This window comes from Garra rufa, chromosome 8 (genome assembly GCF_049309525.1).
Source record: "Garra rufa chromosome 8, GarRuf1.0, whole genome shotgun sequence".
Taxonomy (NCBI): domain Eukaryota; kingdom Metazoa; phylum Chordata; class Actinopteri; order Cypriniformes; family Cyprinidae; genus Garra; species Garra rufa.
Window position 1 is genome coordinate 17,571,428 of NC_133368.1, and position 15,100 is coordinate 17,586,527.

At 36.5% G+C, this 15,100-nt stretch overlaps 1 protein-coding gene across 1 annotated transcript in view; it reads right to left on the minus strand.

Annotated features, from left to right (window-relative positions):
* ubr3 (ubiquitin protein ligase E3 component n-recognin 3) overlaps positions 1-7,269 on the minus strand; it is an 89,702-nt gene extending 82,433 nt beyond the window's left edge. Inside the window, exon 1 of the mRNA XM_073845038.1 lies at positions 6,825-7,269. Coding sequence (XP_073701139.1) covers positions 6,825-7,252 — 428 coding nt within the window. The 5' untranslated portion in view covers positions 7,253-7,269. The remainder of the gene's footprint in view (positions 1-6,824) is intronic.
* Between the last annotated feature and the right edge of the window lie 7,831 nt (positions 7,270-15,100).

Here is a 15,100-nt window from a genome sequence, read left to right on the forward strand (position 1 = left end):
AGCTCAGAGGTCAATCATTTTACAAAGAATCAGGAAAAAGAGGCAAACATGTACAAGCATTTTAATTGGGAATTAACTATTTACAGTACACTCTTAAAAATAAAAGTTCTTTATTGGCATCAATGGTTCTGTGAAGAACAAATGCAGATTTTTAAAATGCTCTTCAAAATGGTTCTTTAAGGAATTGGTATCATGGCAAAAACACTTTGGAGCCTTTATTTTAAGAGTGTATCCCATGAAGCATTGCATCAGAAAAAAAATATAAGCATACAAATATATATTCAATGGTATCTATTAATTATAAGCGTAAAAACAATACTCTTTATTGCAAAATGTTCATGGGTATATTTGTAGCAATAGCCAAAAATACATTGTATGGGTCAAAATTATAAATTTTTCTTTCATGCCAAAAATCATTAAGATAAAGTAAAGATCATGCTCCATTAAGATATTTGGTAAATTTCCTACTGTAAATATATCAAAATGTACTTTTTAATTAATAATATGCATTGCTAAGAACTTCATTTGGACAACTTAAAAGGCAATTTTCTCAATATTTAGATTTTTTTTGGACCCTCAGATTTTCAAATCTCAACCAAATATTGTCCTATCCTAACAAATTATAAATCAGTGGAAAGCGTATTATGTTTATTCAGCTTTCAGAAGATGCACAAATCTCAATTTCAAAAAAGTTACCCTTATGACTGGTTTTGTGGTCCAGGGTTACATATATAGAAATGTACAAGTAGACTGAACGTGTAGAAAGTCGTGTTCAGTGTATTTCTCCTCACAAATAACTGGCTATTAAAATCACAATGAAACGCAAGCAAGTGACAGATATTTTCTTTTGTATTCTGACATATATCAGAGTATAAAGGCTTAATAAAATAGAAAAAAATCCATAGCGAGGATTAGGTTCTACACCTTGGTTACTGACAGGATTTTAAGATGTAGGCACTACACTCAAAAATGGAGGCAGGCGAACGACCAAATGGTTTTGGAGGGCTGAAATCACTGACGGAAATAGCAGCATTTAATTAGCACTTCGCTGATGTTGTGTTTTGACTTTGTCAGCATCTATTTTGTGCACACAAAGTGGAAAAGCTACATGTAAACATGTCAGCTGTGTGGACGCTAGTGCTGGGTTGACAATATTGATTTCTGGAATTTAACTGATCGTAATTTTGATAAACCAATATCAATTTTTAAATCCCATTAGTCTATGCTGTTTCTGATGGTAGAACGAAATTTGCAAAGCATTACTTATAGTGCAAACTAGGGATGCACCGAAATAAAAATTCTTGGTCAAAGCCAAAGCCAAACAAAATGACACAGTGGGTCGAAGGCCGATTACCAAACATGGTTTTCCGTGTTTTACCCGCCATGTATTTTGCTAATTTGTTTCACCACTGCATAATTTAAATAGTAAATATTTGCTTTTTACAGTTTTGTCTTGCTTTTCAAAGATTACAAAACAACAATTTTAAAATATTTGACCCTGAACATTAACATTCCAGTAGACATAGCCTACCAACAAAGCACAATTTAACTTAAAATGAATAAGTTTTAAGGCCATTTTTAAGACCCCCTTCTTGAATCAGGCATGCGTTTTTAATGTACAAATAAATGCAGCCTTGCTGAGCAAAGGAGAATGTTATAATAAACGTATTAATAGAGCTGTTGTAATGATTGTTATCATTTTTTTTGTGTTACTTTTCATTTAATTTTACAGAACAACAGTAAAATGACAATACTAACATTTATGAACATTGACTTTTATTTTGGCGGAAACCCTCAAGAAAACCTCAGTACTGCTGACAGCGGCAGATTTATGAATGATTCTCATCACACGGATTTTCCTCGCGCTTTAGACTTTGAACCCTGGCTAAGCAGCTTGTGCAGAGCTGTCAGAATAAATCAATTTTTTGCGTGTATTAGACAACATAACGTTCTGTAGTTTATTTACTAATGTTTTAAGGTCATTTCTCAATTTTAGTCATCATACAGTAACCAGCAACAACCACCTCTTTCTCTTCTCATGGAAGACATGCGATGTGACACTAAACAGTCTCTCACTATTGGTGCTTGATTTTTGCATCTTTCTTGGACAGTTTTAAATACTTCCACACTGTCAACATGTTTGCTGCATTAGTGCGCACCTCTATTTGATCACGTCACATCACGTCATTGTTTGGTATAATTTATTCGGCCTTTTTGCTTATTCGGTCGCCGAACATTTGGTGCATCCCTAGTGCAAACAGCTCACAAAAAAAGTCTTATTTCCTCTTTTGACGTGTTCAAATGTGGCACGATAGACTTCTGTAGCCGCCTCAGTTCAAGCAGTAGCAATTTTTGAGTGTTATTAAATCAATTTCACTGATTAATTGATTAAATAAATTAATTTTGGTTAGCAGCTAAATGAAAACTGAATGAATTTAAGTGTTTTTAGTGTTTTCAGGCCATCTCTGTCCACCAGAAGAAAACTGCACTGGTACTTATTTATTTACAAAGCCATCTAGGGGTGGTTGCTTTCTTATCTCTGTTGTTTTATGCAACAGAAAATTACCAAGAAATATTTTCTTCGTTCGCAAAACTGTTATACTCTTTCGGTTCCCTTTACTCGAACTGAGCTAGGCAAGAAGTCTTTTATGTATGCAGCGCCATTTGACTGGAATTTCCTTCAATCTAAATTAAAACTAGAACATCTGCTGCCTCTAGATCATTTTAAATCAGTTATCTGGCAAATGGAAGTTGATCTAACAATATGCAACTGCTTTTAAGTGTTTTTAGTCTGTTTGTGTGATGTTTATCTGTGATGTAATTGATTGTATTGCTGCTCATTTTGGCCAGGACACTCCTGTGAAAGAGATTTTTAATCTCAGTGAGCTCTTTCTGGTTAAATAAAGGTTAAATAAAAAATAAAATAAAAAGTGTATCAATTATTTTGGAACCTATGGAAACTCACCAAACTCTGCACTATAATAATAAAGCACTAAAACAAGGATTGCTTCCTAGAGACTCAAAACTCAAAACAAAAAACATAATGCTATGCCAGCATATTGGTTCTGTGTGGGATCAGAACGTAAGACATGTACCACTGAATGGCTTATTTACCTTGTCTGTCTACAGTGCTGTCATGTCACATATTACTGACAATCTAAAGATTAAGCTGTAAGAATGACACTCACAGTAAACATCATCTGTAGGGATTTTTACAAAATAAGAAAAGAGATGATTGGGTTCAGCAGACAGTCATTTTGAATCAAAACGTCACTCTCCAGAGCAAAAGCAAGTGTTAGTGGAGCTTTATTTTTTATTTTTATTTTTTTTTTCACACTACACTCCTTTAGGCTTGCCACGATAGACGGTGTTGACGGTGTTACCGGTTTTAAGACGCAACACCGGTGACATCACTTTTCCACCGTGACACCGTCTCTTTTTTTTTTTTTTTTAAGTATTCGTTTTTTTATTAAATATTTATTTGAATTTAATGGAAAATATTATTCTAAATAATTTACTTAAGACGAGAGCATGCAATATAATTAAAAACTGAACATAGCTACAATGCGTCATATTTCATTTATCACGTGAGGAGTTCGCGCTTACATAAACAGCGTAAAAGTTTAGCATGTTTGGCCGAGCACGGGGCACTCCCCCTGCCCAGGGAGAGGGATGCTGAAAACAAGAGATGATGAAGGTAAGACTGCTTGGCTATTTAAAGGGATTCTCTTGTAGTGCTTGGATATGGAGTGTGATTGCTGATGGTGAATTGGCCGTGTTAATTATCTGTGCGAGGAGTCGAATTTACAGAAAGAGAATGGCGGAGGATTTAGTGTCCAAAAGCACCTGTTTGGCAATATTTTGGGTCCAAAGTTTGTTTGTTTTGTAGTTTCGTTGTCGTCCATTAAAACAATTGACGCCGAATTGCCAATTCCCGCAAAACTGAAAATGAAAGTATAATACGCACGCATTTATAAGCTATTTAAAAGCAGAAAAAAGAGCAAACCCCCACCCCCACGGTGATACCGGTATTACCGGTGTTGTCACGTGCCGATTAACCGGTGGGGAAATTTCCTCATCGTCACAACCCTACACTCCTTCCAAGAATAAAACTGACAATATCCTCATTCCTGCAAAGCAGAACACTTCATAGTAATTAAACCCTTTACTGATAAAATACACTGAATCATTTGAGCTCCAGGTGACAGCAGTCATATCCGGCTCCCATATCCGAACCTCTAAACGTCTGTCTGTCGGCCCGTCTCACAGCTCAAACGTTAAAGTGAAGGCTCTGTGCAGTGAGTAGTGTTAGAGGAGGAAGGGAAGAGACCTGTCACTGACCCTGTGGGTGGGTTAAAAATAACCCAGACTGTGTCACTCTCTGTAAGGCAGTGATCAGGTGCCACAGCCCACTCTACACTATTAGCCCCCCCACCAGCCCTTATGCTAGTGCATATATATCAATCAATGCACAGCTGTGCCCAAAAGCATACTAGCTGGCTACACTCAACATCTGAACTGTGTCGATTTAAAACACTTACACTGTAAATTTTTTTTTAAAAGAGTACTGAAGTACATTACACGAGACGAAAGTTAAGTCTTTCTACTTCAAAATGTCACATTCAATCAATGTGTTACTTGGTTCTGTGTAATTATTTGTGAAATCTACTAGCAATTTCGAAGTGAAAATTGCTTCTAAAAGCTGGAAATTCTAGCTCATGGTGCCTAGAAACATCTAGGGTATGAACCAAAGTTCACTAGGTTTAAGGGTGTTTCACCCCAAAACACTTCTGATTCAGAACAGCCCCATGAAGAGGAAATGCTGAGAATTCCAGTTAACTTGGGGACTCAAAACTGCTGCTTCTTCGGTCTAAAAGTGTCCAAAACAATGCTGAACCAAAACGCCTCTATAATATGATGCTGATTTGGACACACCAATGATTTCAGGCTTTCTAACTATGTCTAGGTACATTCTTAAAAATAAACGTGTTTTAAAAGGTTCTTCAAGCGATGCCATTTAGTCAAAGGTTCTTCAGAGAACCATCTCTTTCTTACCTTTTATAATCTGAAGAACCTTCTTTCGCCACAAAGAACCTTTTGTGAAACAGAAAGGTTCTTCAGATGTTAAAGGTTCTTTATAGAACCATTTAGACAAAAAAGGTTCTTCTATGGCATCGTGAAGCACCTTTATTTTTAAGAGTGTAGGAAGCACACCAAGTTTGTCACAATGCCCAAAAACGGTGCTAATACAGGATGGACAGATGATTTGATGTCCTAATCAGCACAATAGATTGGACACCCATGATGTGTCATTGATATGATGCCCTAGGTAACCAGGTGACTAGTTTGAGAATATGACAAAAATACAGCAACACTGATATCCAATAATGCTGTCCCTGTAAGCCGCTCTCTAAGTTTTAAAACTATAATGCAATAAAACAGCTGCTGACTCGGGATGTGCCTATATATGGTTCCCAAAAACAATGTCTAGGTAGACAGCTCATTAAGTGAAACTATGATGGCCAAAAAATGCTTATTTGTGGTACTGCGGATGCTGTGGAACCACAACGCAACTATAATGTGATATCAAGAAGCGAATGTTATGAGGATCAAAAATGTTACTGATGATGACTAGGTAGACAGCTTACAAGGTTTGAGATTAAACCCCAAAATACTGCATATTCAGAATTCACTCAATATACAACTAAAATGGTAGGTGTGGTCACTATGACCGCTCTAATACTGCTGTAGATTTGAGACACGCCTATTTTATGATCAGTGTTATTTTATTATCATTACTACATTTATACATTTGTTAATATTGTGAATTAAATTTTATTTTTATTTTTTGTTGTTTTTACTTTAATATAAAGGTTTTAGTAACTGTTGCGTTTGTCATTTTTATTTTAGTATTTCAATTTAAGGTTTTAGTAACTGTTGCATTTGTCATTTTTATTTTAGTATTTCAATTTAAGCCAAACAAAAATAAAAACGTTGCCTTGTTACTAGATGACAAATATATATTTTAAATAATTTATTTCAGTTAAGCTTTACTTAACAACAATAAACATGATTCTTATGCTTTTGAAAAAAAACATAAATTAATAACAATAATAATAATGTCAAGATAACCATAATTCTCAGGCTTTTGAAAAAATACATAAATTATTATTATTATTATTAATAATAAATGTCAAAATAGGCAGTTCTATGATATAATGATATAATATAAACAGATGCTAACACGGAATATGCCTATATTTTGATTCTCAAAAATTATGTGTTGCTAGTTTTGGGATTATAACGTTTAAATGTATAACTTTTTCAATTCGGAGTACTCTTTACGGTGCCCAACATATAACTGAACCCGAATGCACCTATACATTAATGACAAAAAAAAAACAATTCTGCTGGAGAAATAAAAAACATAGCAGACTTAGCTTACAATGTTTAACACCAAGACGATGATAATGACATAAATTCACCTAAAATATCAAGTAATTAAAAAGCGGTCTCTGTAGTCATCACATCAGGCTATGATTCTTAAATTCTGCTTGTGATCTAATATATGCTTGTGTTATGATGCTACATAATAATAATAATAATAATAATGTCAAATAGGCATCTCGCAATGGTTAACATTATGATACCCTGAAACGCTGCTGATTTTGGTTGCGGCCGTGCTATTACGCCCAAATCTGCTTCCGTTTTGGGATGCGCCTATGCTACGATGCCCTAAAACGCTGTCCAGGTGGTCAGCTTACTGACAAGTGTTTGAGACACAGCACCTGTCAGTCAGATCTCTGCTCAGAGTGGCTACTGACCCGCTCTCTCTCATCACGTTCCCGTCCCCGCAGTCACAGGCCCCGCCGGCCTGACTCCGGAACATGTTAAAATCATGGCCCGTGTGATCGCCGTTATTGAAGCACTCCGCACATAATGACATGCACGGCGAGATGCCGCAAGTCCGGCAACGGTACGCCACGAAGTTGGCAGTCCACACCAGCCCGCAGAGGGTGGCATTATCGTAAGATCGGACGGTCCGGCAGAACTCGTCGAAACCGTCCCCTCCTGCCAGCAGCCATTTACACCACTCCAGCGCCTCCGGGTCCGAGCCCCGCTCCGGGTTCAGCACGCTATCCAGCAGCTCCTGCAGCTGCCGCAGTCCTGAGCTGTTGTCAGTCCTCTTGAGGTCTGCTTTCAGATGGGCGGCGGTGGATTTCTTGTCCCGGCGCAGCAGCGACGCCGCCATGATGCGCTACGGGTTTGTTGTGCTCACTTTATTTTGGTTGTCTTGTTGCTGTGATCGCGGCGCTTCTCGCGAGGTCTTGTTGCTACGGTTCTTTTGCGTGTCTCGCGAGAGTTGGCTCTAGCGTGGCGTGAAACGGAGACCTAAAGAGGCAGAGATTTGCGGATCAGAAATGATATTCACATTTAGTCAGCCGTTTACTTTGAGCAACAGCGCAAAGAGCCAACAATATTTGCAGTGCCGCAATGTCCAATATGTTACAGCTTGTTTTGAATAAATTGCAGTAAACGTTTTAATTGTTTAAAAATGTCTTTCTAACTGAACAGATATAATGGGTCGAAATACATTTCGTTCCTAATTTAACTTCCAATGTGTAGTTTCACTTCATTAGGTTTCTTACTGTAAATTATTGATGGTGACACCACGCGGTATGCGTTGTTTTTCTCAGCGCTTGTAAAGATGGACCAATCAGCGGTTTGAGATTACTAGCGTTATATAATAATTTTAGTGAGATTATTGGGTCAAATTTTAATTTTGTCTGACTGGGACTCCTATTTGTAATTAAGAGTTTTAAACGATTATACATGTTAGTGTACAAGTTTCTACAATACGGCACAAACGTCCTAATATTTGTACGCGTTTCAATAGAGCATTCAGTTTTTTGAGCCGACAAGCGCCTTCTAGAGGAATACAGTTTTTCTGTCATAGAAAATGAGCCCGGTGTTTCTCGCGAGGTTTTGTGAGTGTAGTTTGTGTAGTTCGTGTTGTTCCCGCGATGTTTTGTCGTTTGATTTGTATATGATGGGGTGGGTCGGGTGGCAGAGTTAGATTTGCTTATCTGACAAAAGCACGCTGGTTAATGAGACTATTTTGGACGAATATCTTGATATATTATTACTCAGCATCACCAGTAAACAAGTCTTTATGATTCAACAAAAATACTTTGTGTTTGTCCACTAAGCGTCATAGAAGGATGTCAGATTACCCAGAAAACAACAGTAAGAAGTCCAAATAGCAAATAACACCAGAACATATGTTATGTGTATATATGTTATGTATATAAACAAAATAAACATGATTAGAACATTAAAAGAGAAAAAAAAATACATTAACAAAATATTATACAAAGGGCTTAATCATCAAAAAATACTTTCATAAGATTACATCGTTTAAGGGCTTTTTTATTAATGCATAAGTTTTAAGGAGTTGAAGAAGACCATTAAATCATTCTGAAAATGTAAGAAAGTAGGTAGGTTATTAAAAAATCTGCATTTATGAATGAAGTAGGTTAATTGTTTACCGTTTATATATAGATCAGTGGATTGGCCCATGTATTCAGAAGACAGGGGCTGTATCCGAAATCGCCCCCTATACCCTCAAATAGGGCACTATTTGAGGGGACAGCCATTTTAAGTGGTGTTCGAAACCATAGTGGACGTTCTCGAGTGCACTCATTCAATCCCACAATGCACCGCAAAAACAAGTGTACAACCGATGTACGCTCAACAGCTAGAGATAACCCATAATGCACTGTGAGAGTCGCGCGCCGACTGAATTCCCGCGTCTCTCCAGACGATGGCGCCCGCAGCTGAATCATCCATCTGTTCATTTTACAACGCGCTCGTCCACTACGTAATGCAGCGTACAACACAGGTACAAATTTGTTGTAAATTGATTATTAAATTGTTTAACCAATGTTTATACATAAACTAGATAAATCCTTTAATCTTACTACTCGAACTGTCCGTTTTAAATGATTGTTAAACAGTAAGCAATACTATGCAAAAGCGACAGTCCTTCCGGTGCGCTTAGTGTCCGAATTCACTCACTCGTTTTCATTCACTCCTTCAAGTGAACTGTACTAGTGGACTAATGTAGGGAATAGTGAATAGGGTATAGGGAGCGATTTCGGATACAGCCAGGGCTTCCTTCAATAGAGCGGCCATATTTAGTGTTGCATTTTGCACAAACAAATGTTCCAATGACTTTATGTCTGCTTTACAAAAAAAGGTGCATTAGGATTACACAAACATATGCAAAAATATGCACCAAAAGTAATAGTAGGCTAGGCTACATGTCAAAGCATTTGTGTTAAATGCCAAAATATGTATTAAATAGTAGCTGATACTAAAGTTGTCCTATATTATTTTTTTCTGCTAGCTTTATCAAAACAGACTAAATAAAGTCCTAAAAGTCTTTTAGTACTTATGTTTGGCTACAAACAATAGGCTACAATTGGGCCCTGAGATTTCTTTATCACTCGCCTACAGTCCACAGCAGTCCAGTCCATGGAAGATTTGTTTTTATATTCTGTATATTTTCAGGTTTATGTAAACATGCACTGGAGTTTTTGGATGCTGCATCACATCTTGCTGGATTTTAATCATGAGTTTGAAGTGTTTAAATCAGGACAACAACACAAGAATCATTCAGTTTTTGCTCTGAGTTTATTGCATTTAATTGAATATTATTTAATGTGTTTTTGGACGCTTTGGTCATTTATTTTGCTCATTACTTTGAATATGTATTCTCTATCTATATGTGTCAGTACTTTCACGGGGAGAACAGGTACATCTTTTGATGAACCTCAACTTTGAACTTACCAAGAGTAATTTAGAACACTTCTTTCCAGATCATTTTAAAGGCTCTTTATGACGTCATATAATGTCGTCTTGACAGGGAGTTTTTTTTTTTTTTTTTTTTTTTTTGTGTGTATTTATTTTTTTTCATAAATACGCAATGTCTCATCAAGGACTCACTGTCATTGATGTGCTGACATATTAGGCCATAAATACCAAGAACACATGCACACATGGTGTTATGAGGGATCATATTTAGCTATAAGAATATACAGTGCCACTTGTGCAGTTTGTGAACCCTTTACATTTTTCTATATTTCTGCATAAATATGACCCAAAACATAATCAGATTTTCAGTTCTGAAAGTAGACAAAGAGAATCCAATTAAACAAGTGAGAGAAAAATATTTGCTTTGTTATTTATTTATTGAGAAAAATGATCCAGTGTTACATATCTGTGCTTTGCTAAAGTATATGAATCTTCGCTTTCAGTATCTGGTGTGACCCCCTTTTGCTGCCGTAACTGAAGGTTAAGTTTCTTGTAAATGCTGATCAGTACTGCACAATGACATGTAGGAGTTTTACACTGTAAAAAAAAAAGCCGTAAAATTTACAGGAAAACCCTGGCAGCTGTGGTTACCAGAGTTTTACTGTAAAAAATACGGTAGCAATGTTTTACATTTTACGGTTTTCACTTAAATATACAGGTAAATACCGTAATTTCTGATTTTTTTTAAATTGATATAATGGTGATGTACCAACCTTTTGAAGTACTGAAATCTGTTTTGTACCTTTGCAATACACTGATAACCACCAAAAGCAGGTGGTGATGACAACATCACATGATCAACCAAAGCCCCTTACAAGGGGATTTTAAATAATAGAATATATAAAAGGTGCACCGTGTCATTCACACAAACACTAAACACCATCATGGTAACACACATAAAACTGATTTAAGGCAAAAAACATTAATTTAACAGCATTATATGTAACATATAACCCTAATGTACAAAACTGGCAAGAAAAATCTAAGAAGAAAAAGTTATTTCCACAAAAAACATCGAATAAAAAAAATTAAACACAGGGAATTCTGGGAATGTCAGTTTACGGTTATTCACTGTAAATTTTACCTTCTTTTTCACTTCAAAAAACGGCATACTGCCGTAAAATTACATGCAATGTCCAACACAGTTTTTTACCGTATATAGAAGGGGAACTTACTGTTAACCATATCACAGGTTTTTACCGTAGCATTTTTACAGTTTTTTACCGTTAAATTCACGGTCATTTTTTACCTATTCTGTAGTTCAGAACCACTCAAACTCTGTGATATTGGTGGGTTTCCTCCTGTGAACTGATTGCTTAGGTTCTTCCACAACATTTTAATTGGATTAAGCTCTGGACATTGACTCAACCATTCCAAAACATTAACTTTGTTCTTCTTTAAATATTCTTTGGTAGAATGACTTGTGTGATCGTGGTTGATGTCTTGCTGCATGACCCACGTTTTCTTGCGACTCTGTTCTTAAACAGGTGTCCTGATGTTTCCCTTTAGATTTTGCTGGTATAATTCAGAATTCATTGTTCCATCTATGATAGCAGGTTGTCATGGCCAAGATGCAGCAATACAGGCCTAAGCCATGGTACTACCACCACCATGTTTCACAGATGGGATAAGATTCCTAAGCTGGAATGCAGAGTATTCTTTTCTCTGAGAATAATAGCTTTTCATTTAAACCAATGAGTTCAATTTTAGTTTCATCCATCTATTAAACCATTCAACAATAGTCCTCTGGCTTGTCCACATGATCTATAGCAAGCAATTTTCTTTTTGGAGAACAGTGGGTTTTTTTTCTTGTATAACTCTGCCATGCGCACTATTGGTTGCTCAATGTTCTCCTGATGGTGGACTCATGAACATTAACATTAGCTATTAAAGCTGCGAGCAGCGATGAACGGGCCCTCGCACCCGGGCTCACCGCCGACCGGTGGCTTCAGGAAAACAGCAAACGGTGGGCAGTATGCTTTTAATACAGTAAATATAGAAAAAATATGTCATAAGTCATTTAAATGTGCCAAACTTGCCGCTGCCAGCTGGTGTCGCTATGCCTATAACTGATTATTGGCATGTAGATGTGTTCAGGCCAGCACTATTATCAAACATATGAAGTTTGGTGCAGACTGACCTTGGTATGTTTGAGTTAGTGAAATATATGAGATATCCTGCTGCCAACAGGTGGGGCTATGATAATATCTGAATATTGGTCTTTAGGTGTCTTCAGGCCAGGACTCTTACCAAACCTGTGAATTTTGTGGCAGATCAGACATTTTCAGGCTAAGTTATAACCACTTCTATGTCTATGCAGAAACATCAAACTTTGTCAGGCCACCACGGACATGCCCTTTAATGAAAACTCAAGATCTTCACAATTTAACATCTCTAAGGCCTCAAGATCAGACTGACCAAATATAATGTTGATTTAATTAAATGCAATCAATGCAAGGACTTCAGATAGATGCCAACTGTGAACCAGTATGCTACAAATTCCCTATTTTCTGATGATGATAAGAACATGTAATTCATGATGATAGCAAAATGTTATTATTGCTTCCTTTACATCCACCACTTCTGCTTAAATGTCATTGTTACCTATCTGAACAATTTTTGTATAATATATTTTTGTATAAAATCAATTTTTGTCATAACTAAGAATCAATAAGGAAGACGGTGCCCAGTTGGCACATGCATTCACAGTAACCATCTGCTAGTTTGGATTTTAAGTTTACAGAATTGAAAGGGTTACACTTTAAAATCAACACACAGACACATACACACAAAATATAAAATGTTGCCATCCAGTTTCATTTGTTAAAATTAACTATATCAGTTAACATGACCAATAAATAAATAGCATTTATTAATGTTAATTAATATTAAGCTAAAAAAAAGTATTCATATAAAGTTTATGTACTGTGAATTAACATGAACATGAACACAGTTCATGGGGGTGTACAGCAATACACAATAAAGTGCTCTATAAACGCTTTCTTTCAAAATATCTTTAAAAATCAAGTTGAGTATTTTAACGGGGTGATATATATATATATATATATATATATATATATATATATATATATATATATATATATATATATATATATAACTGATCTTAAAATGATGGTTTTCAGATGTTTTGAAGAGATAACAGTAACGTTTGTTTTGTTGTCAAAGTTTGTCTTAATGTTTTATTATTATTATTTTATATTCAATAAATAACACTATGTAAATATTGTCTATCAATGAAGATAAATTGATCATGCTAAAAAGTTGTATTTTTTTTAAATCTTTTGCTATGTGACTGAATAGGACAAGTTCATGGTACAGTTAAGTAAAAAATAAATAATAAACAACAACTGCAAAATACAAACAATGAAAGACTTAGTGACCCTTTATATTTTCTCAAAATATCAGACTCTCAAAGATCAGACATATTTATGTAATTACACTACATACAGTATGTGCATTTTGTTCAAAGATGGTCTGTAGAATGGCTCTCTACTCTGTCACCCTCTCTGCCTCTCACCCCTCCCCCCTGCAATAATGAGCTTCTCTGTGCCTGACTGAACGCACACACATACAGTAGAGACATTCACCAGAGTGACAGCAGGTTTCTGAGTTATCTTTTTAATTTTCTTTAATTCATTGAAGCTTGTATAAAATTTATATTTCCAGCACTTGCTCAGAATGATTAGATCTCTGTGTGAAAAAAGTTTTAAAGAGTTTGGATGCTGCACTTTAAAGATATAAAAAATTAGGGTTATGTTTTTTACTACATCTTTAAAAAATCACCACGTCAACACCGTTCGAGATATCCAAAATCCGCTCGCAATTTAACATCTTCAGAATCTTCTCTTCATGTTAAAAAAGTTTGGTGTGAACAGCTGGTTGTTCTTAGGAGTAGTGTGAATTTGTTTACTACCTGATTTTTCAAAAAAATCCACATTCAAATCAAAATAGCCGGCTTTCTGTTGGTCTTAGCTAATGAGTTTGATTTAGAAAGTTGTCAAGATTGATGAGAACAATATAAGTACAGAGTTTGGTGACTGTAGGAAAAACTAACCCCCCAACTTTTGTCAAAAGATGGCGCTATAGAGTGCCTGCTCCACGCCCATTTATGACCTTTTGCCAGTGTCTAACTATCATTAATATTGATGTGTGTGTTGAGTTTCATGAAATTCTAAGCATGTTATCTGCCTTGAAAAGACAGGAATCTAATTTTAAAGTTTGACACGTTGCCATGGCAACAGCATTTGATTTATCATCGACCCCTTTACATATTCTTTATCGGCCGTGTTTTGACATGATTTTGATGAAGTTTGAAGAAAATCGAGTAAAATTAAGAGGCTGATTTCAAAGCATTTTGAAAATGACACGTTTCCTGCTGCCAGTTGGTGGCGCTATAACTTTGACTCATAATAGTCACATTTATGGAATCGGCATCATACAACGAACAAACTGGTGAAGTTTCATCAGAATCAGGCAATGTGTGCAACAGTTATTAGACACTTCCTGTTTCTCATTTCTCGCCAAAACTTTGTCGCCTTGCCACGGCCAAACCGTTCGAGATATCAAAAATCCCCTCGCAATTTAGCGTCCTCAATGTCTTGAGATCATGCTGACCAAGTTTGGTGACAATCCTATAGAAATCCTGGGAGGAGTACGTTAAATTCCAGAGCATGCGCTTTTTAAACAGCCCTAAATATCTCACTTCCTGTTGCGTGGAGCCCATGACATAGAGTACAAAAGTTGTTCAGCTCGGTGAGTTCTATATGTGTACCGAGTTTCATATCAATACGTGCAAGTATGTGTGCACAGTACATCAAGTTTTCAAACTGTGTTCCAGGAGGCGCTGTAGAGGCCCTGAACCACGCCCGGGTCCCAGCCTCTGTGGCGTCCGGACGACGGCAGATTCCAACGTGTGTGCAAATTTTCAAGAGTTTTTGAGTATGTTAAGGCCCCCAAAAGTGCCCCAACGGTTGAAAAAAAACAAAAAACAAATTAAAGCTGCGAGCAGCGATGAACGGGCCCTCGCACCAGGGCTCACTGCCGACCGGTGGCTTTAGGAAAACAGCAAACGGTGGGCAGTATGCTTTTAATACAGTAAATGTAGGAGAAATAGATCAAAGTCACTTAAATGTGCCAAACCTCCTGCTGGCAGCTGGTGGCGCTATGCCTGTAACTGATTATTGACATGTAGATGTGTTCAGGC